Source organism: Manis javanica, chromosome 4, assembly GCF_040802235.1.
Source record: "Manis javanica isolate MJ-LG chromosome 4, MJ_LKY, whole genome shotgun sequence".
Lineage (NCBI taxonomy): Eukaryota > Metazoa > Chordata > Mammalia > Pholidota > Manidae > Manis > Manis javanica.
The window spans coordinates 158695359-158722161 of NC_133159.1; the positions used below are offsets into that span (position 1 = coordinate 158695359).

The window sequence follows — 26803 nt, forward strand, 5'->3', positions numbered from 1 at the left end:
GATCAAACTTTCAGTTCTGAAAAGAACCTTAAAATAAAAGCTCATTCCAACAGATGTGTACACAAAGCTTTTTAAGTTTTATTTTTTCCCTTGGGTTGAAGACTCATCTTAACATGCATGCATTTTAACACAGTAACAGGATCTCGAACTGTTCCCAGCAAACATGAGACAAGCACGGGGTTCAAAATTCCTATTTAAAAAAATGGAAATTGCAGTGGAAGTTGAGAAGTCACACACATATGATGGGGTGGTAGTTTATCCTGCTCCCCCAAAAGCTGAATCTAAGTTTCATTCACATTTTTTTATTACAATGATCTGACCTGATGCTTGGGTGTGCTGAGCAGCACCAGGCCCTTTCCCAAATGTTGGTTCCCAACTCACAAAATGGCTCTGAGCAAGGGGAAGAGGTCTCCTCTGGAAGTTTCCTCCTTAGCCTCCAAAAGATCTCAGCACAACCCACTGGAGAGAGCTGAGTGTCCTCTTCCCTCTGGAGGCACTCTTCAGAAGTAGCACATCTCAGAGGAAAGCTAGGGCCATGTCACTGCCCCCTGTGGATGGCTGGCAAGTTTGGGGGCAGTTGTTTGAATGTGTTTTCCCTTTGATTCCTGTGCTCAGGCTGATCCCCCTCCCCACATTTCTACCAGAAAGTGAGGTCCCTAGGCTTGGGGGAACACAGGCCTAAGCCAGAGCTCTAAGCGTTTAAATACACTGTCCCTTCTGGCCCCAAAACTTGAATAGTTCAAATGCTGAGGAGTGCTTAAGTTTTGTCTCTCCCAACTTGAAATGGCAAAAAGACAACTGGGGGTGGGATTGGCTACTGACAAAATCCTGGATCTTTGGTCCACCTCTCCAGGGCAGGCCCTGGCAGACAAGAGGGGAAAAGTCACTCAGGCAGGAGTCTAGTCCCAGGCCCTGAGCACTACCAAGGGACCTGTGGGAGGCCCAAAGCACAGGCAAGAGAAATGAGGTGGAAAGAGCAAGGGGAAGAAGAGCTGCCTGTGGTGGGAACTTAGTGCCACTGAGAACAGCCACAGGAGTGACTCGTGGCACCTGCCACAGAACAGTAACCCCTGAGCTAGATAGAGAGATGGAGCACTGCTTCAGTCTGTGCTCCTGGGACTGCTGGCTTCCCAGCCTGCCCCTGAACCCCCAAACCACAGGGTGCAGGGAAGGAGCTCGCACTGGGGACAAAGACTCAATGGTGTGCTAACAGGACAGGGACCGGAGGCCTTCACCTAGTGGTCTACGTGGGGTTTTCAGAGAACCCCCTGCTTTGGCTGGGAGACCTGGGAGACTAGTTCTTCAGCTGTAGACTTTCACAAGTTGGGCAGGGTAGGAGAAACTGACTGGTTAAGTGGCAGAATGGAACAGAGAAGAATCCTGCCCATATCCCATCACCTCCCCAGTCAGCCATTTCCTATTCTTAAACCTTAGTTCTAGGGAGACCCAGAATTATTCTGGGATGCCATAAAACTGTTGAGCTTTTCTCCATGGCTCCAAAGAGTGAGGCTGAGGGTAGTCACTTCCCTGCAGATGCCTTCCACTGCCCAGAGAGGGAATGGTGGGACTTGGAAAAAAGAGTGGGGGCAGACCAGACCTTAGGGACCAGTTCACTTTCTCTACATTCAGACTGCAAACCAAATACAGTATCTTCATCATTACAAAAAGAAGAGAAAGAAAACTTACATAAACCAAGATAAATAGCTTTTAAACATCTGAATGCCAAAGGAGTCAGAGGGCCAAACCCAAGGTTTTGAAGATAGCATGGAGAATGACCTTTAAAAATACCTAAAACTCCATCCAACCACAGCTCAAATGTTTCGACCCCATCAACAATACTGTTGGAAAAACAGCATTTGAAACAGAATGCTACCTTTCAAAATGTAAACAATAAGGAAAAAAAAACCCCACAAAAACTGCAATGTTAAAGAAATTAGATACCTGGTAGATAGGATTGTGTTACATTTTTCGTACACATAATGGCAACGTGATCAGCAGACCAAATGCAGGAAGTGGGTGGGAGTCCAAGGCTGTGGAGACTGTGGGAGGCCACCTGCCAAGCTTTGGAGATGACAAGGCCGACTAGGAGATCCAGATTTTCATTCTTGATTAGGAGGTGGGGAAATCAAGTCCAAACATTATTCCTACATAACCCTTTCTAAGTCAAATTTGTTTTCTCCATGAGCCACTTGGTTCCAAGTTCTTTCCCAAGTCATTTTGTGGTCTTGCTGCTGTTTACAGCTACCTATGGCTCCTTCCTGGGACCAAGGCTGTTGTCTGACCCATCTGCCCCTTCTGGAAGGGTTCCAGCAGCCCCAGTAGAGTCCAAGAATGCTGTCTCACTCCTCTCCAACCTAAATGCTGTGAGGAGGGACCAGAGATAGTTCTGGTTCCTGCTCCAGAAGCTGAGATTGGCCAGGTTTGGAGGGAGCCAAAGGAAACCAATCCTCTCATTCAAAATGGTTCCACAAAATTTCTTTGCATCTGTGGGATTATCTACAAGTTTTACCGTATCTCATCCCAAATCCCCTGTTCCTGGTGAGGGGTGAGAAGAGGCAGGACTGTACCTCCCCCAGTGCAGGGCCATTTCTTTCCTAGCCAGACCATACTGCTCTGATGGCATCACAGAATGACACACGGCTCAATTCTGAGGCCTGGGTAGCAGGCTCAGGTGGGTGGAGATCCTGAAGGAAGCTGCAGGATGCCACTCCTGAGGAAGCCTGTGGATGGCAGATCTGCTAAAAGTCTAGAGGGGAACAAGGAAAACAGCCCACATGAAGCCTAGAGTTCCTGAGGTTACATCCTCAAGTGACTTAGGAGCAATTGGGTTGGGTTGGGCACCACTCCAATGTAGGTGGCAGCACCCCCTGCTGGCCATAACTATCCAGGTGACAAACCACAGGTGCAGGGAGTCGGATTATCTACATGGTAGCCCAGGGCTTGAAAAGGTATCTCTGCAAGGAGCACCCCAGGCACATGGAGATTCCCCTCCCTCCCACCACTAAATGCTCATCTACATGTGAGGGTGCCTGGGAGAAGGTCAATCAGAAGTAAATGGATGGAGGACACAAGACCTCATTTGATACTCGCCAGCGTCTATGGTTTTCCCAAGAGGAAATAACCATAGCACAGGGTCCTGCTATATCCAAAGGTGCTTTCTGTTCCTTTTGACCAGTGGGAGACACGCTTTATAGAGAGGACAACTGCACTCTGGGGGCCAAGACAGCCCAGGGCTTGGGTGATGATCCGTTTACAGGGTTATATGAGAACCAGCTGTCTGAGTGCCCAGCCAGTCCCCCTGACCCCTTACCATCCCATGAGGATGAACTCCCCTCTGGGATCTCTGATTCGGATCCAAGATGCCTGATGCTGATCTGAGTGTTCCTTCTGGAGGACAGCATTTAGATGGAAGAATCACATAGTGTTTCACTCGGATCCAGGAGGAAAGGTGGAGGAAGTTGTGCACAATACTCCATAAAATGAAAAAGTTAATCCAGGCTGAAGTGTCTGCCCTCCGCTCCTCTGCCATCAGAGTGCTTGGCTCTGACAGGACCCCTGGCCGGGTCTTTGGGGCGTCTTTTTAATTGAAGGGAACTGGAAGCAGGGCAGGTTGGAGGAAGGAGGATAGGGTGATGATATACATCATTATAAACAGCAAACCCAGAGCAAGGAAATTTCAGGAACAAACCCAAATAAACCCACAAAGTCATCTCTAGCTCCAAGGTATCTTAAAAGGTTGCAAGGTAATGAAAAAGAAACCCCTTTTTAACCTGGATCAAACTGGGGGTAAATCAAGGGGAAGGGAAGGGGAGGCTACATATTATATGTGCACATTACAGCACATACCCTCCTCCCCAGCAAGTCTTCTTTCCGTGTCACAGGCTACAGCCTCACTGGTAAAGCCCTCCCCTGTCCCCCACTGTGCTCCCCACCTTCCCATCCACCCCAAATACATCCTCTCCCTCTTCGGATTCCCAACCCCACATCCGGCTCTCTGGCTCTGGCTGAAGGTAGAAGGTAACTACGTCAGGATGTTGGACATGAACTCGTTGAAGCGTTTGGAGTACTGCTCAGGGTTCACAGTCGAGATCTCGGCCCCCGCCTGTAATACACAGAGACTGACTCAGGTCAGGCTGAGCCCTCAGAAGCCTGCATCTGAGAGGGGCCTGGGTATTCAGAAGCCTCTGGCTCAGCATCAGAGTTGAATACTATCCCCTGACTGGGCAGGCCACCTTGAGAAGGGATTCCCATGTTTCAAAGTTGCCCTGACCCCACTCCTTTGACTCACGACCAAAAGCCTGCACCCTCTGATGTACGGGCAAGGTGATGGGAAGATGGCAGACTCTGGATCTTGGTGAGGGGCCCCTGTTTGAACAGTAACTTGAAGTGTATGGGGAAAGGAGCCTCTGGGGAGCGGTGTGGGCATGTAAACAAAGCTATTACCACAGTCAATAAGATGTACAACATGCCCAGCAGCCCTCGGGAAAGGAACCCGAAGGGCCCCGAGGGCCAGAGAACTAGGGGAAAAACAAGCTGGGCTTATTACCATGCAGGGAGGGGGTGGGGTGTAGATGGGGAGAGAGAACACCAGGCAGCCAGGCAGGCTGCTCTCCGGGCTCCCTGCCCTGAGGCGGGGACAGGGAGGGACTCCTTAGAGCAGAAGCCTGGGGCCTGAGGGCTTGCCTGCTGGGCCCAGCCGGGAACAGGGAGGGCTCACCCCATGTTTCACCGTTTTGGCGGCATGTGCAGCTTTCTTCTTAGTATCATACGGCGTGAGAATATCGATGATGGCCATGAAATAGACCTCCTTCTTGGGGGCACCTGGAGCGGGAGGGAAAACAGGAAGGAGGGCGCGGTGGCAAGGAGAAGGGCAGAAAGCAGCTGGGTCCATAACCCTCAGGTGTAAGATCCAGATCCATCCCTATCATTTGGAACTGAGGAAAGGAGTGACCAATGGAGTCCTTCTCAGAAGCTTTCATAGCTCTTCTCTTATTTGATCTTCATGCCACCCTATGGGGTTGACATGACAGTATTTAAAAGATTTTATAAGCATGAAACAGAGCAAAACCACACCTCAGACATCCAAGACAGACAAAGAGGGTGCAGGGAGGCCTGACAGAGGAGGACCCCAAGGCCCCAGAAGACCCAGTTACTGGTGGTGACCCATTTGGGGGCCTGGAGGCAGAAAGAGGCCGGGGTCAGTAATTACAGAGGTAAGGGTCCAGATACCCATCTACAACAGGCCTGAAGTGGGAAGGATGGGGGCCAGAGGTGGACAGGGCAGGCACAGGCTCCTGCTTACTTTCATGGCTTTTCATGGCATAGACGTCAACAGAGGGATCAAATTCCCCAGGCCCAAAGAACCGGGGGAAGCTGAGGAGGTTGCCAGGGCTGTCGGGAGGGGTGCCATAGGAGCAGAGCAGGCTGCCGCCCATGCCGTCATTCTCACACTCCTCATCCTCGGCCCGCTCTTCCACCTCCATCTCCTCCTGCTCCGCCCGGTCCACATCATGGATGCCCACCAGCAGACTGTAGTCCATGATCTTCAGCTGGGCCAGGAACTAGGCAGTTGGGGGAAGGAGAGACGGAAGGAGAGGTTACATGGGACATCCTAGTGGCATCTGGAAAAGGGAGAAAAGACACTCCTTTCAACTCAATTGTCTAATTCTAAAACACAACAGAAAGTAAGACATCAGAGTCTCTGCCTTCAATGAGCTCAGTGTCTAATGGGGAAACAGTCATTCCATGAGGGCTCAGAGCTGGGGAGTCCAGGACAGCGGGGAGAGAGGCACCCCTGAGGAAAGGAGTTGAGACTGAGCCTCACAGATGGAGAGGAGTCAGGCAGGCAGAGGCTGCAGGAGTGAAGGTAGACAAGCATGGCCGTTCATACAGTCTGGGATCAAGAGAGCCTGTGGCAAATTTGAGGAAAGAAATAATGAAATGTTGCATGTGTAAGAGGATGGAGAGATGGATGCAACACAGCAGTGTCTTCCAAACCATGAAACTCAACTCACCACGAGCCCTAAATCCAATTTAGTGGGCTGGGACTAGGATGTTTTTATTAGTAGTAAATAGAAAATACAATAGAAAATAGCAGAATATGAACATGAAGTAAATAAAGGTAGATAGTATTTCAAGGGTGTGTGTGTATGTGAGGGATGCAAGGTAAAACATACCCCAAACTTGGGAATGTAAATTAGGTTCAACCACTGTGGAAAGCAGTATGGAGATTCCCCAAAAAACTAAAAATGGAAATACCATTTGACCCAGAAATTCCACTCCTAGGAATCTACCCAAAGAAAATAAGATCCAAGATTCAAAAATACATATGCACCCCTATGTTTATCGCAGCACTATTTACAATAGCCAAGAGAAAGAAGCAAACTAAGTGTCCATCAGTAGGTGAATGGATAAAGAAGATGTGGTACATATACACAACAAAATATTATTCAGCCATAAGAAGAAAACAAATCCTACCATTTGCAACGACATGGATGGAGCTAGAGGGTATTATGCTCAGTGAAATAAGCCAGGCGGAGAAAGACAAATACCAAATGATTTCCCTCATTTGTGGAGTATAACAACGAAGCAAACTGAAGGAACAAAACAGCAGCAAACTCACAGACTCCAAGAAGGGACTAGCACTTACCAAAGGGAAGGGAGTGGGGAGGGTGGGGAGGGAGGGAAGGAGGGAGAAGGGAATCAAGGGGCACTATGATTAGCACATAATGCAGGTGGCTCATTGGCAAGGCAGTATAGCATGGAGAAGACAAGTAGTGACTCTATAGCACCTTACTACACTAATGGACAGTGACTACAATGGGGTTGGGGATGACTTGATAAAATGTAACTAAAATGTTGCTCATGTGAAACCTTTGTAAGATTATATATTAATACCTTAATTTAAAAAAACATACCTCAAACTGAGGGTCACAGGTAAAGTTTGCACAACTATGTAGTTCAGTTTCTTTACCAATCAGGATAAAAATGGGGAGGAAAAAAAGGAACACCCATGACAGAGCCAACCAACATTCTCTACCTCTTCTCTGATGGTCAGAAGAGGCCGTGTGCTACAGGGGCAGATGGCTCTCAGAGTGTGGCTTCCCCTTTACCAAGCCTGTTTTCTCATCTATATAACGGGCGTTGAGAGAAGGATGGAATCTCAGGTCTCCTGATCTAGAACTCCATGACTTGGAGAACAAAGAGGGAGGGAATGATACAGGATGGAAATCGCCAGCTGGCATTCTAGTTCAGCTAATAATGAGGCCAGAGTCAATTTAGCTAGTAACTTGCTAATAATTAGCCCAAATCTGTGAATTAGTCAACAGCCACCATTAGCCACGTGCCAGGCATTCTGCCCTGATCACAAACTGAGCCTGAGCACCAGGAAAACTGTCCAACTGACCCAACTGTGACTAGGGAACTAGGAGGAAGACCGCAACAGGAGCAGAGCAGCTCTACGCACAGGCCCACACGACAGTGAAAAGCACAAGAGGCCCTGATGACAGAACATCAGTAGAATTTCTTTGGCTGGGGCGCCACATTCCAAGAACCTCTGCACAGCCCTTCCCGAGGCCGAGGGCCCCAGAAAAGAGTCATAAACCAAACCTACTCCTATTCACTGCAAACATTTATAAGTGAATGCAAGTGAAAACGAATTGTGTAAACTGCCTTAAATTCTTCTTAGAAGCAGAATAGGGAGGTAAATAGGAAAGGAAGGAGAAAAACTCTAGACAAACTGAATGGAAGCATAAACACACAAATATATAGGGGGTGATTAAGGAAAAGCTTCTTAGCAAGGAGGTTTATAAAACCCATGTTTCTTCACAGCAGCGTTCATTATTCACATGAAGCAACCCAAGTGTGATGGTTAATCTTATGTGTCAACTTGACTGGGCCACCAGGTACCTGGGCATTTGGTCAGATATTCTGGGTGTGTCTGTGAGAGTGTTAATGGATGAAATTAACGTTTGAATTGGTAACCTGAGTAAAGCAGACTGCTCTCCCTAATGTGGATGGGCTTCATCAAATCAACCGAACAGAACAAAAAGGCTTAACTTCCTGCAAGTAAAAGAGACTCCTGCCTGACTGCCTCTGAGCTGGAACACCAGCTTTTTCCCACCTCTGTATCCAGGCTGAAATATCAGCCCATCCTGAGCCTGCCAGCCTCTGGACTGAAACTACCCCATCAGCTCTCCTGGGCTCTAGCTTGCCAAATGCAGATCTTGGGATTTGTCAGCCTCAATGATCATGTAAGCCAGTTCCTTACAATAAACATCCATCTACCTATCTGCACCCTACTGGTTCTGTTTCTCGGGAGAATCTTAATATTCCAAATGTCATTCGGATTAATGGGTAAACAAAATGTGGTGTACCCATACACTGGAATATTATTCAGCTTTAAAAAGGAAGGATGTGCTGACACATGCTGCATGCTATCTTGAAGACATTATGGCGAACAAAATAAGCCAGAATTAAAGGACAAACATGGTATGATTCCACTTATATGAGTTTCCTAGAACAGCCAATTTCAGAGAGACAAAGTAGAATGGTGTTTGCCAGCGGCTAGGGAGAGGGGGGCACAGAGTTAGTGTTCAGTTGGGGAAGACAAAAGAAGTTCTGGAGATGGGTGGTGGTGACAGCTGCACGACAGTGTGAACATACTTAATGCCGCTGAGCTGTACATTTAATATGGTTAAGATGGTAAATTTTACATTATGCCTATTTTGCCACAGTAAAAAAAAAATATTAAGATATTTTTAAAAGATTTTTAGGGTTCCGTTTTGATGAGCAGGCTCCCAATTTATTAAAATAGAAGACTACACTGAGTCATCTAGTGGTCCAGGTATCACCTTCACTATTTAGTACCTGTCCTCCCTAGAGGAACTTCTCTACAGGAAGTCCCTTTCCAACCAGAAGGTCACTAGGTTAAGTGGAAAATGATTCAGAGGAGGGCCTAGTGGGTAGATCTTAACAGCTGGTTTCCTGACACTGATGGCCAGATGTCCCCTCCACTATGGGAAACCACCAGAAAGGAAGTTTGAAAAAGGTATTGGAAGAGATTAGTGAAGAGATAAGAGAAAGCATTCCAAACCAAGTTATGAAGGGCCTACTAGCACCAGCAGATCCCCCTGCAAGTGGAATGTTTACCTACACTACCTTTAGGTGCAAACAGCTATACCCACACTGCTCAAATCACCACCTTTCCTTTCGTCTGCACTCCTGCATTCAATTTTTCTTAAGGTTAAAGAGGCTCTTGCCCTGAGGACAAGAAGGGAGCCCTGCTCAACTAAGGTGAAAACGGGGTCCATGTACCTCTACGTCCCGTTTCAGTTTTTCCAGGAAGTTTTTTCTACTTTCCTCTCCCACGTGCAGCTTCTGCCCTTCATTGAGGAAGTCATTGTCTTTGTATGTTGGCAAGTCCTTGGCCTGGGAGAACAACAGCAGTGTTAGGCTGGGTGGCCTGATTCATTCACCGGAAGGAGTCCTCTGCTGGGGGCAATGGTACAGAAAGGGGTCTTTAGAGCACATCCAGTCAATCTGCCAAATCAACAGCTCAGCACAGGAGACTACAGTCCAAGGACTTGGCAGGCAGAATGGCAAATATGTGGTATATGTGAAGTAATGAGGACTGAACAGACCATGACTTCCTGCTGAGCCTAGACTACCTTGGCACTCAGGCAGCAACTCGTTCATTCTGGCTGGACTAAGAGATGGAAACTGCCAGCCCTCCAGGATTATAGGGACCCAGCTGAGGGAGATAAAAGGCTAGAGACCAAGGCTTAGGCTGAGGATGACAACAAGCAGGTGCTTAGTGACACAAAGCCCTGACAGACTGCATGTCTGGGAACTGCAGGGCTAGGGGCTTTGGTGGAGGGAGGGACAGGATAGATGACAGGTGTTTCTGATTCCAAGCAACCCATTCCACACTTGATCAGCACAGGTCCCAGCATACCTTCTCCTTGTCACTCGCTTCTCTGGCAACAGTAGAACCCTGAAAGGATAAAAGAGCCATCAGGAGAATCCAGCTGAGGCACATTTGTTGCACGAGAAAACATGCACCAGTCATTGGGGAGAGGCAGCAGGTGAACTGAAGAAGGCTGGTTAGAATCCTAGAGGGGCCAGGAGGCAGCAACTTGTTCCCTTCCTCTGACACAGACCCTTTACAGAGCTCTGACTACATATAAGGTACATGCTGAAGAAACAGGACTGGACCAAATCAGTCCCTGCCCTTAGGGAACATTCCTTCTAACAGGGAGACAGGCGTTGAGCAGTAGTTATGCAATTGATTAGTCCACTAATTACAATGGTGCAGAGAGATACAGGGAAGACAGGATGCTCTGAGAGAATGTGACACAGGGGCGTGCATGGACTGGGGAGAGACAATGGCCAAGGCCTGCTTCCTGGAAGAAGTGGTATTTGAGCTCGGAAGGGGTAAGTAGGAGTAATTAGGTGGGGGAAAGTGGGAGTGGAGAAAAAGCAGGAAGAGAACAGACTCCAGGCAGCCTGTGAGATATTCCTGGGAGGAGAGCACAGGAAATGGAAATGCAGGGATGGAAAAGAAACTAGGGTAGCTGCAGCAGAGAGGGGGAAAATGGTGCAAGGGACAGAAGTCAGGAAGCCAGATTCAGGAACAATGAAAAGCTGGGGTTCACAGATGCACGTATGTTCTTTTCAGGGTCTAGAGGTGGCCTGAGCAGTCAGCCCACGAGCCTGAACAAACTCATGCCAGAGCACACCTGTCAGCACAGCCGGGCCACATACTGCTGCCCTTGGTGTGCACATCCCCCTGACAGGAGCTGAAGAACATCAATTGGTACATGAATATGGTACTCCTGGGGCTTCAACCACCTCTTATCACTGTTAACTGCACTTCAAACAGCCTTTGGCCCACATGAATTAGGCTTATCAACTCCAGGGTCACCTGTTCATGCCAAAACATTTGCTCCACTTTCCCATTATACGGACGTTAGAGTCATGGCCCCTCCAAGCCTCAGGGAGAGGGCAGCACAGAGCTGGGGAAAAGAGCCCTTTACCTTGAGGTCATACTTGCGGTGTACGTTGAGCCGATGGCTGAACACATTCCTCGTGACCACCATGTAGGTTTCCACACCGTCCACTGTCAGGCGATACATGCCCAGAAACTGTGGCAAAAGGGTGTTGCCATGACACTCCACTATGAACTAGAAAGGGAGGTAAAGAGGGAAGGCTAAGGCATGTATGAAGGTGCCAGGATGTATGGGGCTCTCCCCAGGCTAAAATGCTCCCTGAGAGCCTCTAGACCAGTGACTTTCAAACTGTGAGGTCATGGGGGGATTTCCAGACACCCCCGCCCCCAACTGCATGGCAGAAAGTGAGAGGCTGGGCAGGCAGTGCAGAGCGCTTTGGTTTCACATTGTTGGGCTTCCACGGAAGATTTTGTTTGATTCTACTGCAGGAAGATCACTGATCTAGGCCTTGCATTAACTCTGCCTGCCTGAAATGGGAAAGCCAAAGGACAGAGAGGGGATGCAGAGCAGGGTTATGATCTGCTGTCTGGGGAGACAGAATGGCTCCATACCAAAAGCTTGTACCTACACCATGCCCCAAGGTTTTCTGTGTAACTCACAAAAGACCAAAAGTCCCCTTCACCACTTCCCAGATGCCCAAAGAGAAGCCAGATTTCCCTGAAGACTCAGGCACCCAAATGGCACCACTGCGCTCGGCCTTCCTTATGGACAGGCTCTGGGTGAGGGCAGAGCGGGGATGGGAAAAGCAGCCAAGGCTGCCAAGCCAGCAGGACCTCTTTTTAGAAGAAATGAGGCAGACGCTAGAGCATGAGAACGTCCCAGCTCTGACAAGGAACAGCTGTTCACCAGGCACTGAGTCAGGGACATGGCCCACACCTCTCCTTTCTCCTCCGTCAGGGAGGCGTTTCACCTCCTGGAAACACGGCGCTGGGGCAGGCGCTGAGGGGGCTGAGTGCTGGTAATGAGGAGGCATCTGCTGCTACCAGACGGGTCCAGTCCTCCCCAGGGAGCTCCGCCAGGGGCTCTCCTCTCCCTCTTCCAACCCGTCCTCTACTGTCCAGGCTCGGGACTCACCATACCTGGTGGTATTTCTTCAAGATGTTGTGCATCTCAGCCACATCCTCACTTGACACAGTCTTGATGACAAAGCGCCGGTCATACGTGGTGAGGAAATGGGTGCCACATCGGCCCTGGCTGTCACTATTGATAGGGGCACTGCGTGTCACTGAATTCTGGGGGACAAGACAAGAGCAGGCTGGTCTTGGGAGGCGAACAGAGACCCTGAGGATCCTGACCTTTACTCTGAGTCTTCTCTGACGGGACAGATTGCTCTAATGCCAGCAACACTGAGACAGATGTGATCTTACCCAACCCTTTTCTCATGGGAACTTTACTTCTCTCCCAAGGTCTTCCTTAAGAGTGACAAGTGTTGCTCCTAATCCTTGTCCAGATAGACTGAGGGTCAACTGTGAAACGCTTCCTTCCACTCTGACCCAGACAGCTATCCCGCAAACTAAAACTGCCTCAGCCATTAGAGGACTGGGTTCTAACCTCGATGCTCACATGTGACATGGCCTTGAATGAGCCATTTGACTTCTCTACTCCTGAGTTTGCTCACCTGGAACAAAACAAGGCCGACCCAGATGATTTTCCGAGTTTCTCAGGGTGACCAAGACAAAAGTTAGGCACCATTCAAGAAGTCTAGCGCAAAGAAGCAACAGACACAGCTGTCTCTTTTCTCTGTGTGCCTTGATGTTGGAAAACCCTTCCAAAAGCAGAAAGCTGGTCCTCACCTCTCTGCCTAACACGTCTCCCCTCACCTCAAACTCCTGTTTGTCTGTGCTCAGCCATGAAGCAGCTCTGGCAGCTCTTCTGATTTTGCCCCTGGTCCTCCTTGAGACCCTATTCCCACTGGAATCAGAGAGTAGTAGAAGCCTCAAGAGGAGGGAAGGGAAAGATGTGCGTCAACCAAAGGGATGTGTTCACCAAGCAGATGCCAGGAGAAGACTTTTGGAAGGCAAGATGGAGAGAGAGACCCCAGATGCCCCTGTTCCCAAGGAAACATGTGGGGGCCCGCTCACAGAAATGCCTCCTTTCCAAGCCCTTTACTTGTCTCTTCCTCAGGATTCTACTCTTTACCTTCATTTAATGCCCCCCTCATGAGACCCTGGGGGAGGAGGGAGTACCAACTTCAAGGGGGAAACAAAAGTCTGAAGTGGTGAGGGGCACCCCCCCAGTCTAGATGTGTTGAGGAGGCTATATGACTGAGAGCCTCTCTGCCAGCCAGTCTTTCTACCAGTAAGACGTACAGGCCGCATGCCTAGTTGGGAAGTGCAGTTCTGTCCCTGCCTCATTTCCAGGCAGCATTTCTAACTTACTTAAAATCACTGTTGTCCAACAGTATGGAGCCCCTCCCTGAACACCATCCTCCTTGCCCCTATTTCAGACTTGACAATCTTGCCCACAAGGCTATTAGAGAAAAATTGCAGGCACTGATAAGATGTGGTCAGATGGCCAAGGGTAAGGAAAGGAGTAACACTGGAAGGTATCTGAGCAATCTGGGGGTCAACGATGGCAAATTCTTAGAAACCTCAGACTCCAGTCAGATCAAGAGTTGGTTGAGGGTTCAGTCCTAACTGAGGGGCCAGAGGAACTTGCTGGTACCTCTTTGACAAGGCCGTTCCTGACGGTTCCAGTCTCTGGCATCTCCTCCTCTCACATCCCCACACTCTCCTCTTCAGGATACAAGTCTTTGCAGTAGGCCCTCCAGCGTGGAGGAGAGGGCAAGGGAGACTTACGGAGGCCCATTCTGCTTCTCATGAACTACTCCGTGAAAGGCTTACTGGGAGTGGGGTGGGAGGAATTACAGGATTTTAAAAGATCTGGGCACCCATTTTATATTTCACTAGGTTGTACACTCCCTTTTTCCTCACAGACAACTAAAAGTCTGCTCTATTTCTTACTGCTACAAAAGTGAAGGGGATCCTCATGTAACTGTAGATTAATGATACCAAAAAAAAAAAATGAAGTGGAAAATTCTCCCACCATCAACACCAGGCTGTCTGCCAGGAGAAGGCCCTAGGAAGGTGCTAGAGGAGTAACAGAAACCATAGACTATGAGTCAGACTGTCATGCCCCTGAGTCCTCCCCATAGGCCAGAGGCCTCTGAGACATTATCACCTCCTGAAAGGGCAGCAGCCCTCTGTGCCTATCCCCTCCCCCCACATCAGAAGACAAGTTTAGGAGGTGGTACTCATACCTGGCAAGAGGTTACACTACCCTTGAAGCCTTCCTTTTCTAATAATCTCTCTTATCTGCTTTAAGAGGCCTCATCTCCCGCTGGCAACAATTCTCTCTCTTTTAAGTCAAACTATGAAAGAGAAGGGTTCTTCAGCCTAGACTGGGCATGTCGGACTAAAATGAAGTAGCTGCCGAGGACCCCTCTCCCCACCACCACTCTCCCTCCTGGGGAGAGGAGCTGGGGCATGTAAGGCAGAACCAGAGCACCGCTGAGGCCCTCGCCCCTCCCAGAGCCCACCACGGACTGGGGGCTGGGGAAAAGGCTGCCTGCGCCCGACGGGACAAGACAGGAAGATGCAGCACAAGGACAGCAGACGTGCCTTTTCTCTACTTGTCCTGTGGCTTCCAGAGCCCGCCCCACTCCCTAACCCCTCCGATTCTGCAAAGACACCCCATACCTGGTAATCCTGATCATCAATCCCAAACCTCTCCCGGAGATTTCGGAACACCATGGGGCAGTACTCCTTAAACTTAAAGCGGCTGGGGAGGTTCTCTCTAGACAAAAGCAGAGACACATCTTTGTGAACTTATCCTTGCTCACCCAGTTCTTAAATCAGAACCTCTCAAATTGGGTCCACAGGTCACTAGTATCTGAATAATCTACAGTGCTGAAAATGTAGATTTCTAGGCCCTAGAAATTCTGGCACTGAGTCTGGAAGTCTGCATTTAACAAACATTCCAGGTAATTCTGAGCATGTAAAAGTTAAGAAACTTATATCCCTTGTGTTCACTTGCTAAAAATTAATCTAGCTGTATACTTATGATTTGTGCACTTTTTCTGAGTGTATGTTATCTTTCAGTAAAATTCACATCAAAGGAAAAAAATACCACGTGGAGGTCCCACTTCACAAGCACTATACTTGCTACAGGTGGGTGGCGCACGTGAGCAGCAGCTGTAAGGTCAACTTCAGTGTGACGGCTAAAGGGCAAGGCCCCTCTCCTCTGGGGATGCTACTGTCAGAACATCCTGAAGATGGTTACATCCAGGAAGTCCTGCCCTGGGCTTCCACGAGGATGGAGGAGAAGGGTACCAGATGGAAGAGGTACTCCATCAATTGATGACGATCCCATCGTTTCATGAAGCCCCATTTGTCGGCTGCGGGCAGCAACCTCCACCCTTCTCGCTCCTTTGTCAATCCTCAGGAGGGAGACAATCACCTTGAAGAGGTGGATGCCTCCTCCAAATCCTCCATCTCTACAATAGTCATCCGCTAGGAACTCCCTTTCAGAAATATGTTCCTCTGACTATTCCAGGATGAGACTTCAAGAAAATAAAAAGCAGTGGATTCTCATGAAGGCAGGGGCCTAGTCTGCCTTACATACCCTTGTCTTCTAGTAAATAGCACTGCAATCTAACAACTAGCACAGAACAGGTGTTAAAAGGATGAAAGAAAATAGAAAACAAAAGATTGGATGTCTGCTTTAGGCCAAAATGTCAAGGTAGTGGAACTTCATCAGAGACCATGGACCCTGAGATGGGCAGTGGGGCAGTACCCTCTTCTATGGACAGAACTACCTCCTTTCCCACCTCAAGCCCAGAGCTGCCTCTCCTTCTTTAGGTGGTGTGAATACTGTGAGATAATAAATATGTATTTGGTCTTAGTCCCTATTTCTGGCACACAGCTCCTAAAACCCTTGAAATTTCCTATGTGATGAGAGCAATAAAGGTGCCTTTTGTTATCCATAACAAGCCCCTTTCAACCATATCTGAGTTTATGTTAATGAGGTGATTTTTGGAAAGCCTCAAAGGATGGATGCTAGTTGCCAGGAGAACCACCAAGAACAGAGGTTTGGAACTTACAGTCCCACTCCCTGGACTTCCAGGGATGGGAGAAGGGCTGGAGATTGAACTAACGACCAATGGCCAATGATTTAATCAATCATGTCTTTGTAATGTAGACAGGGTCAACAGGCTATTGAACATGTGGAGGTGTGGGGAGGGTGCAGCACCTGGAGAGGGCCCTGAAGCTCCCAACCCTTTCTCCATACCTTGCCATATGCATCTCTTCCATCTGGCTGTTCCTGAGTTGTATCCTTTATAATAAACCAGGTAATCTAGTAAGTGAACTGTTTTCCTGAGTTCTGTCAGCCACTTGCATAAATCCATCAAACCCAAGGGAGAGGGTCACAGGAACCTCCAATCTATGGCAGGCTGGTCTGGAGCACAGATGGCCACAGGGATTTGTGCTGGCATCTGAAGTGAGGGGGGTGCAGTCTTGTGGGACTGAGCCCTTAACCTGTGGGACCTGATGCTAAATCCAGGTAGGTAGCATCCGAACTGAAATGAATTGTAGGACCCCAAGCTGGTATCCCACAGAATTGCCTGACGTGTGGAAAACCCACACATCTGGTATCAGAAGTGAAGTATGGTAGTAGTGTGACAAGAGAGAAGAAACAGGAGAGTTTTTCTTCTATACAGGTGGCCACTTAAAGCAGCAGCTATCAAAACAGATGGCTTCTAGAATAAGGCGTTAGTACTATGGCAGAGAGAGGCCTCTAAAGGATATTTCCAAATCAAGTTTCTCCAGGCTAAAAGTCTGGGAATGGTGAGATGAGAAAGCCTAGCTGCTGAGATTCTGGGGACTGTGCAACAATCGCAAGAGGAACCAGGATTTAAATGCAGAAAGGAGGACAGTGTGAGCAGCAACCAGTGCCTGGGGCAACCCATGGTAGGATGAAAAGGGCAGGTCTCAGAGGTTTAGAGCAGGCCCCAAACAGTGCCAGGTGAGATGCTGCTCCAACAAAGTCTGAGACAACCTTCAGACACCAGTGTTAATCCAAGAAGCCACAAAAAAAAAAACGGGAAGAATTACTTCAAACATAGCCCTTGGGTACCACATGCAGCCTGTTGTTCACACACCTGTTGGAAAGAAAAGAGCTTGGCTACATCCAGGGCCAGGAACATGCCTAGCAGCTTGCCTCAGACTAAGATCAAGATAAGGCCAGCCTCCTACTAGATACTTCAGCTCCTAAGCATTTCACTTTTACCTAAACGGGCCCTAGATGAATCACTCCAAACCAAGCCACATGCCCCAATGGACACTGGAAGTAGGTCGATAAACGAGTGAGATGACAGGACAACACAAGAGGGAGAGGCACATGATGAATGCATCTTTCCCAGCCAGTGTGTCAGCTCTGTGATCCAGGTCTCACTGTCACACCCTTCCAGGTGCTGGCTTGGCCCCTGCCACGGGTTGAGGTTTCAGAAGTTCTCTGCCTTGAGGGAAAGAACTGCCCACAAAACCTGAGCCTACTCAGTAGGCAACTTACTTATTGAAGAGATGATTGTCCACCTTGATCTTGCTGTATGCTTTGAAGTCATCTGGCATTAGCATGACAGGGACAGGGACATTGCTCAGCTCATTGATCTGTAAAGCAAGAGGAAAGTGAGGTTCTCAGCCAACAGGTCACCTGCCTCAGAGAGACAATATGCTACAATGGGGATGCCACCATCTCACCAAAAATATGCCCATGGATTCCTTTCTTGTTTCTATTTCTGTGCTTTGAATAAGTTCCCAAATTCATCTTCACCTATAGAAATTCTCCCCACCTGATAAGGTTCAGCTCAAAAGGCACCTCTTTCATGAAGTTTTCCATCTCTAGACCATAAGTGCTCTTTCCCTTCTTGGAATTCCTAAGGCTTTGCCTGTATTCATCTTTTGGCCATCTCACAGCCTCCCTCAGATTGTAGTGAACACTTATAAACCTCACAAGCCTGACAGACTACAAGCTATAATAAGCAAGATGACAGTGTGGATTTTTGTAAGCAAAGATCATTTAACTGATCTTTGGAGGTTCCATGATTTGTATAGGACAGGTACTATTTAAGCATTTATTAAATGCAATAATAAATGGACCAATGAATAAATGTCACCCAGCCTACATAGGTATTAACTGAGGCCTTTAACATCTTCGTACAAACTCAAGATTTCAGTTTGGGACAGGAAAAAAGCTGGATGGGTTTGCGTAAGTGTGTAACTCTTGTCTCCAAAGTAAAGGACTAAATTTAAAGTGAGCAAAAGAGGTAAACAACTGGCCACTAGCTCACTTTTACTTCCCTGGTTGAACCAGCGCCAGTTCCTAAGGCCATGTCATGCCTTATGCTGAACCTGGAGAGCTGAGGTATGGTGCTCTGCCCCTACTGCGAACAACCTGAGTATCTTTCATCTCCCTTCAGGGGGCTGGAACCTGGACTGGAAGCTGGCTTCCCATGGTTACAGAGCCAAGAGGGCAGACCTTGTCCTTCACCATCCCCAGCTTAGCCAAGTAGTGGTCTAATTAGCCACAGATGTTCTCTCCCTTCACAGCGGAGTATTTGATATTTGACCCTCAACTAATGCATTCAGAATTTGCAGATGAAACCTTAGTCCTAACTTAATGGATGGGGGGCAGGGGGAGCACAGCCTTGTGTCTCCCTGGTACTTTCATTGCAAATCCTATTATCTCAATGAGGCCCCAGGTGGCAGCGAGGGAATAAACCAGCATCATTAGGACTCCTCTAGGGGCATAAATGGGGGGAAATAGCATTTAATTTCTGCCCCTTTTATGCTCTGAACCTTTTTTTATTTAAAAATGTCAGAGGATGGAGGAAGTTCAAGTTAATGCAATAACTGGGCCTGGGAACCATACCTCCCTAGAGTTGGTGAAAAAGCCAATATACTCATGGGAAAAGTAAGGAAGGCACAGGAGTGTGTGTGTATGGGGAGGGTGCAGTAGGGGAGTATAAGCTGGCAGTGGGGTATAGACTCAGTAAACTGCTGGCAAAAACTGGCATATATAAGAATAGATCCCATATGATTCCATTTATATGAATTCTAGAACAGGAATCCAAGGTGAGAGAAACCAGCAAGAGGTTGCCAGGGTTGGGTTGGAGGGGTTGACTGTAAGGGACATGAGAGGTATGATTCTAGGGTAACAGAAATCTTCTACATGTTGTTTGGAAAGATGATTACATGCATATACACATTTGTTGAAACTCATCAAACTACACTTAAAATTCCCAGCATCCAGGCCTGTGATGCCTGCCATTGGTTAAAAGGCACCAACAAAAGCTATGCCAATTCCCACTCCAGGGGGTGTTCACAGAAGAACCCGATAAGCGTGTGCCTATGGAGAAAACCATTCCATTTCCTTGTTTTTCTGCCAACTGAATCAATTTATGGTAGCTGCCCCACTTCCTTCTCCCTGGCAATGTTAAGTCTGCCTCTGAGAGTTAAAGAAGGCATTAAGAAGTTCTTGGCTCTTAAGCAATTCTCCATGCTAGAAAGAACATACCACTGGCTCAAAGAGTATGATTTTCTTTTTCCTCATTATGGAGTCTTTATTTTGTTATAGCAAATGACGTATCATCCTATTCCAATGCCACAATGTTAATTATCAAAGAGTATGATTTTACACCAAAACATTCTACAATCTGCTTCTACTTGACTTTAGGTTAGTCTAAAATCCAGACTCAGTGCCAAGGCCAGGGCTTGATATGGAGAGAACTAGAAAATGCTAAAAAACATGTGCTTAACAGGGGTCAACTGCCCCTTAGCCAGGATGAGTTATTCTAACAGGAACTATTCAAGAATGCTCCATTCACTAACTCTGTGTAACTCAGCACAGCATAGTTTGAATGGCTGAAAGTTGGTAAGTATTTAATTCTCATTTCATCTCTACTCGTCTGTACAACCCAACAGCAGAAAATATCTGAGATAATATATTGGTGAACAATCCATATATCTAAACTCTAAAGACTCACCCCTCATTTCCACTGGGCCACATGTAGATGATTCACTCTAGGGATTAGCTGTACTATTTTTTTTTAGTTGTGCTAAATTTTTTATTCCCAGAGAGTTCTATTCAACTTCAATTACACAAGCACTTTCCAAAATACCTACTACATGCTTCATTTCATGTTAGGGAGGAGGGGGCACACAGTGGGGGAAATGCTGTCCCCTCTACTGCACACAAAAGTAGTAGGCGGCTTATCCTCTTATCAGGAAGATGAGACAAACCCCTGATACAGTGAAACTTGAAGTCACGTAGCATACAAGTCAGTGAGAACACAGGACAGACATCAAGAATGGCAAAGGTTCACAGGAGGATAAGGTTAGTATGGCCAAGGGGTCAGACGACTGGCTAGAAACAGGGCACCTAATGCTCCTCCAGGTGATGCCAAGAGCACTTGGCACTGGAAGAATCTACAAGATCACATTACACCCCTGCTTAAAAACCGTCCTTCCATGGCTCCTCATCAACCTCAGGGTGAAGTTTTAACTCTGTAGCCTGAAATTTAAGGCCTTTCCTGATCTGGCTCAGACTCTGCCAAACTTCTTTCAGTTTACTTCCACTCAATGTAATGAAAGCCTTGAAATATGCCAGGCCTGTGTCGGAAGCTGGGGATACAAACACGAGAAGACATGGTCTCTGTTTAGCTGGGAAGACACAAATAACTAATACAATGTGAAGAGTGCTACAGACTTACAATAAAGAAAGATGGAAAAGCAGATTAAGAAATGATTGGTTCTGCTGGGAGTGGGAGTCAGAGAATTGGTTGCTAGAAGCAACAGAGAAATACACACATATGAGAAAGGCCTAGGATGGTAGTTCTCAAAAAAAATGTGAAGAAGCAAATCCCAGGCCATGGAAACAGAATCAAGCCTCAGAGTTGTGAAAGTGTATTGCCCATTGTAGGGAGGGCGTGTGTGTCGGGGTGGCAATCAGGAGGGTGGCAGGGTAGGACAGAAGTACTAAGGAGTGGAAAGAGATAACACAGGAAAGATAGGTGAATGGCTTAGCATATTATCAATATTAATAAGTAACAGCTGCTTCTATTTAATGAATGCCTATCAATGGTATGTTTTTTATATTATTATATATCACATACATATCCTGTTCTATGCTACTATTTCTAATGCTTAGTGGTCACATAAAGTATTATTAATCAATTTTGCAAAAGAGGTTCAGGGTGCCTTGCTCAAGGTCCCACAGACAATATATGCAATCAGGATTTGCTCCCAGGTCTGTCTGGTACCAACAGCTGGGATGTTTATACTGTGCTGTGCAATCCTTCTTAGGGATAGCCACCTTGACTAAGGTAGTGGTTTCCATTCCTTGCCTTTATCTTGATAATCTGCAAAGAAGTATTATACTCACTTTATAGAACAGGGAAATGAAGCTCAGAGAGAAAAATTACTACTCCAAAGCTATATTAAGGGGCAGAGCCTGGATTTGAACTTAGGTTTGTCCACTATATGATAAATTTGGACTTGACTATGCAGGCAATGGGAAGTCCTCTCAGGTTCAAGCTGGGAATTCACACCACCAGTGATACAGAAAGATAATTCTGGAATCAACATTAAGTTAGGATTGGAAAGATAAGAAACAATAAGGAGCCATTTATGGGGCCATTACAATAGCTCAGGTGAGTTTGTGGCAGCTAGAAGAAGGGATAATGCTAAGCAAACTGTCCAGGATCTGGCTAAGTGTCACTTTGCTTGTGAGAGCTTCCCTGTCTTCCCCGGGCTGATTTACTCATTCCTCTGTGCATTTTTATATTCTGAATATCACAGTCACTTGGATAATTATTTGTTTACAGGTTTGACTTCTCCACTAGGCTGTGAGTCCCTAGAAGGAAGAGACTTACCCATGTTTATGTCCCTAGCATCTTACCCATGTTTATGTCCCTAGCACAATGACTAGTTGCACAGTAAATAGTGGACGGAAAGTTGGATGGCTAGAAAAGGGGGACTGGAGGATGGCCACTGAATGCCAGGGAGAGAAGAAGAAACTTCATCAGATAGACAAAGGGGTGTGACTAAGTTTTGAAGCATGAAAGGTTGTGACTAAAGCAATTTCAGGAAGAGGTGCTTTTCTTTCCTTTACTATATAGCACATTCTGGGCCAACCGCTTTTGCCTTCAACAGTTCATTTCTGGAATGCAAACTCATTTGAGTACCATGCTAAATACAACATATTAGGATGGCAAGTTTGCTGTCTCACATCATGTAAGTGGTTTTTGGATTACCCACACGACTAACTTCATGAGCCATCAGCATAAATAATGTGGAAGCTAAACAGGCTGAGTGAGAAACAACTTAGGAGCAAAGAGTTTACTCTTTGATCCCACTGGAGGTGAAGATTTAGTTGCTAGTTATAGTCTGGTGAACTGATTCCAGAAGTCTCTCCTTCCCTGTGTGACCTTCCCAGGAATTGTTATCCAGGAGGTGTGGGCTGGGCATGCAGGCTACCTGACATGTCCTGGAGTGCCATGGGTGCTCAGCAATGGGCTGGCCACCACTGACAATCATTTGTTACCTGTCAACATCAGAAAACATGATGCGTTGGGAAACACACTCCCAAGACCAAGGAGGTCAAGCAAGACCTGAAACCCCAGGGAGGAAAAGTTCAAGAACAGAGAGCCACAGAGGCCAACAAATTCAACCCTCCTTTTTACACCTTGGTTTTTCTCTCTTCCTGTTTGTGTCCTCACTGTTCTCTACAGGTGGGAAGTCCTGCTGAAAGACAAATTCATCCAAAGGCCTCCCTAAGTGGGAATATTTACTAAGGATTTTTAAAAGCAAGATAAGAGAAAAAGGCAGTAAGAGATTCTGGGTCTGCATTAAGCAAAGAGAAGGCATGTTCAGAATGGGGATAGAAGGTGAGCGAGAACTGAGCAGACTTAAGAATGAATCTGTTCCTCACACCATACACAAAAATTAAGTCAATGTGGACAGACTTGAATGTAAAAGCTAAAACTATAAGAGCTCTTCTTAGAAGAAAATATGGAGTAAATCTTTATGACCTGGGTAGGGCAAAGAATTCTTATATGTGACACCACATGCATAAGCAACCAAAGAAAATAGATAAATTGGACTTCATCAAAATTAAAAACTTGAGCTTCAAAATACATCACCAAAAAAGTAAAAAAGACAACCCAATGGGATAAAACATTTGCAAATCATATTATCAATAAGGGACCTGTATCCATAATATATAAAGAATTATATAAAGAATACATATAGCTCAATAGTAAAAAAGTTATTTAAAAATGGACAGAAGGATCTTAAAGACATTTCTCCAATGAGAGTATACAAATAGCCAATAAATACAGGAAAAGCTGTTCAACATCATTAGCTATCAAAGAAATACAAATCAAAATTATAATGAGATAACACTTCATACCCACTAGGATGGCTATAATAAAAAAGACAATAACAAATGCTAGCAAGGATGTGGAGAAATTGGAACCCCACACACTGCTGGTGGAAATGTGATGATACAGTTGCTTTAAAGAACAGTCTGACAGCTTCCCAAATGGTCAGACATAGTTATCATTAACTGCTCCTATTCCTTCTGATCACCTGGGTAAGGCTTCACACATACTTGGTCCCTAAAATGACCAACAGGTTATCAAGCCAGGTCTCCCTTCTCTGGTCTCCAAGCCCATCTGAGGCCATCTCTTCCCTAACTAATTCCAGGCCCTCTGAACTATACTTCATCCACAAAAACAGTGGTTTTTCTCTCTTCACTAGTTCTCTCCTAACAGATCAAAGTCTTCTGATTTTTTTCCGTTTCCTACACAGTCTTCCTTCACAAAGTCCCTGGGCTGCATCTCCTGTCCATGAGAGAAGAACTCCTGTGACAATACTGAGCTCAAAGGCCTCTTTTCCCACCTAGAAGTAAATCAACCACCTCATGAGAAAGTAAGCAACTTCTGCTATAGGTAAAGACATATCCACCCTTCATAGCTCATCCACCACCTGCCATATGCCATAATGGCCTAAATGCCTACATGGGTGAGAAGCTAAAGATTCAAAGAAAAGGTGGTATCTGAAACCTTCGACTACAAAAAGCTGCAACAGTGGGTTTTTGAAGGAAGGTAACCTCCTAGAAAAATTAGCAATCCACAAAGAACACTGTGGTGCTGATCCCCTAGAGAACTGCAAGATTTTCCACTCTCCTTCTGGGGAGATGCCTACATTTCCCAAATGGGGACCTGTAAGTACCAGACCTTACCACAGGCCAAGATGAGGCACTTGGGACTCACTGACCTCTGAAGCTCCGCCTGGCCAGGGCAGTGGAGCCCAGTGCCTTTCTCCTGAGGGGCTTGCTCATTATGCCCAAAAGCACGGGTCTTGCTTAAAGTCAATGCTTTCCAGCCAGCATTCACACACTTCCTTAAAGTTAGCAAAGAAAGAGGGAGACTGCCCAGTCCAAAAGAGTAGGAATCACAGACAACTATTCATGTGCTTTCTAAGGCTTCCATCGGATGATACCCAAATCTAGGCAGACTCATTACCTGCCTATCAGAAAACCAAGCACCGCACACACTCCTGAGAACTGGCAAGCACAGGGGCACACACTTGCACATTCATTCAGGTTCTCTAACAAGACCATAATTCCCATCTATCCTGGCACCTGGCTGAGAGATAAAACAAGGAACAGGAGGCAAAGAAAATGAGATCAGCCACTCAAGCACCACCATGGGCCAACACAGCCCATGAGGCTGGACAGTGAGATGCATCTTTTGCTGTGGCCATAGATGAGCTAATCCTGTACCAGGGACATTTCTTCATGTACACAATAAGGCATGCAAGGGCCCTTCTGGCTAGCTGTCATATTTCTGACTCTCAGACCTCTACCAATTCTGTATACAGACAGGATGCTTTCTAGTGAGACACAAGTTGCAGAACAAATCAGGGAAGTCATTCCAGGCAGGGACACAGGCTTCACATTTTAATGACCCAATTTCCCTTGCAATGTTGTCAGATGATCACTGAGGCAGCAGGGAAGGAGGAGAAACAAACTCTGCTGGACTGTCAGCATGAAGCAGCCCTAGAGGCGTTCAACCAGTGGTACTCCCTACCTGGCCAGGCTCCTCACCTCAGTGAGGTTACTGAAAATAGCAACCTGCCCAAGACCAAAAAACCAACAAAGACCTCCCCATACACAAGTGCTTTTCTGTTTCAGATCTAAAGATCTAAAACCCTGGCTCAGACTATGGCTCCGCAATCTCCAGCCAAAGTGTCCTCTACGAAAAGCCTAGTTCGCTGGCCCTGGGCCCCTTTGTCATCATTTGGTCTTGTGGGCAATTTAAAGTGCTCAGAAAAGTCAGGGAACCTAAAGAGCTGAAACGCACAGGAAACCCAAGCCATTAGCTTCACTTTTCTCATTCCAAACTTTTAGTTGGTCAAGTCAGTGTTTTGGTCCTTTAGGAGGTCCTCTGCTTATTCCTGGTGTAGGGATTTACAATGAAATAGTCAGAAGGCAAGAAGCAAGTGGTTGGAAGAGGAAAAAGAAAGGCCCTAAACCAACAGGACATAAAGTCCTCCAGCTCAAACACTATGCAGGACTCCAACTGCCTGACAGGCACCCAAGGATCCAGGGGACCTTTCTCTCTCATTCTAATCCCCATCCCTTATCACACCGTTCATGACCATACAAGAATATATAAATGAGAAGTCAACGACTTTTGCATGAACACGGTGAGAATGCAGGAGGACACATTATTTCTACTAGTAATAGTCCTCCTTATGATCAGGCCTCACCTTCTCTCAAATGGTTACATTCTCTCTTCTCCCTAACCCAGGAAAACCCTGGTAAAGTGTTCTGTGGTTCAAGGAAGCCTGTGCTTCTCCAGTTGACACATCTTGTTCAAGATGAAAAAAAGGGAACCCAGACAGGATTCCACCGTCAGCGCTAAGGTCTGGAGGATGGGAAACTTTGAGCAGCAACACCAAACGACCAGAAATAGAGGAATATTTAGACAGGCCAGTGCCACTTGCCCTGTCACCTGGACAGTGGGCTGGGAGCCAGTATTAAGGAACAAGGAGGGGAAAGCATGCTACCTGAAAGGATGAGGGGAGTGGGAGGAGAAGGGGAGAGGGGGTGAAAGCAATCCCACCGCACCCAGGCCTTCCATCTACGCTCCAGGGGCTGCCCGAAGCGCGCTTAGCAGACGCAGAAGCTAGAGGGGCTACTGGGAAGGGGGGGAGGCGACGGCATACCACCGTCGGAGACACCAGGCCTCGCGCGGCGCGTGCACACCCGGCCGGGACGGCGTGCAAGGGTGGGGTGGGCGTGCAAGTGGCTAGGCGAGGGGTTGCAGGCGTCACTGGCAGAGCCCGAGGGGCGAAGGCCGGGAGTTGCGGGGGGCGTGGGCGCGCACAGGGGCGCTGGTTACCGTGTGGTTCACCCCCCACATCAGGACGCTGAGGATCGGCTCGCTGGCCCGGAATAGCTTCACTTTCTGGCACACGAAATGCTTCTTCTTGGTCTTGGTCTTGCTGGCGCTCAGCGGCGCCACCGCCACCGCCGTGGTGCTGGTGCAGTTGGACGACATGCCCGGGGCGGCGGCGGCGGCGAAAAGGGGGGCGGCCGAGACGTCGCACAAGCCAGCGGCCCCAGGCCTCCCCCGGACCGATCCCCACCCTCGCTCCCTCACCGCGCCATGGTCGCGCCCGTCCCGTTACCTCCCCACCCCGCCTGGGTGGTTCCGTCCGCCCCAC

General features: G+C 47.4%; 1 protein-coding gene across 3 annotated transcripts; it reads right to left on the reverse strand.

The window, feature by feature from the left end:
- Positions 1-56: 56 nt before the first annotated feature.
- PIP4K2B (phosphatidylinositol-5-phosphate 4-kinase type 2 beta) lies at positions 57-26772 on the reverse strand. Of its 3 annotated transcripts, none has more exons than XR_001850620.3 (11): positions 26479-26772; positions 17580-17677; positions 14708-14804; positions 12089-12241; positions 11037-11183; positions 9956-9994; positions 9316-9429; positions 5303-5561; positions 4718-4821; positions 3311-4102; positions 57-2746 (listed from the first exon to the last, which is right to left on the reverse strand). XR_001850620.3 is itself a non-coding variant. In XM_073235534.1 (11 exons), exons 3-11 carry the CDS (start codon positions 17642-17644, stop codon positions 4022-4024), a joined length of 1059 nt encoding a protein of 352 aa, XP_073091635.1. In that variant the 5' UTR covers positions 17645-17677; positions 25844-25944; positions 26479-26656; the 3' UTR covers positions 57-4021. The 3 variants fall into 3 exon arrangements, 2 of the variants coding, with proteins under 2 accessions (XP_073091635.1, XP_017500215.1); XM_073235534.1 differs by adding an exon at positions 25844-25944 and having other exon boundaries at positions 57-4102; positions 26479-26656; XM_017644726.3 differs by having other exon boundaries at positions 57-4102.
- Between the last annotated feature and the right edge of the window lie 31 nt (positions 26773-26803).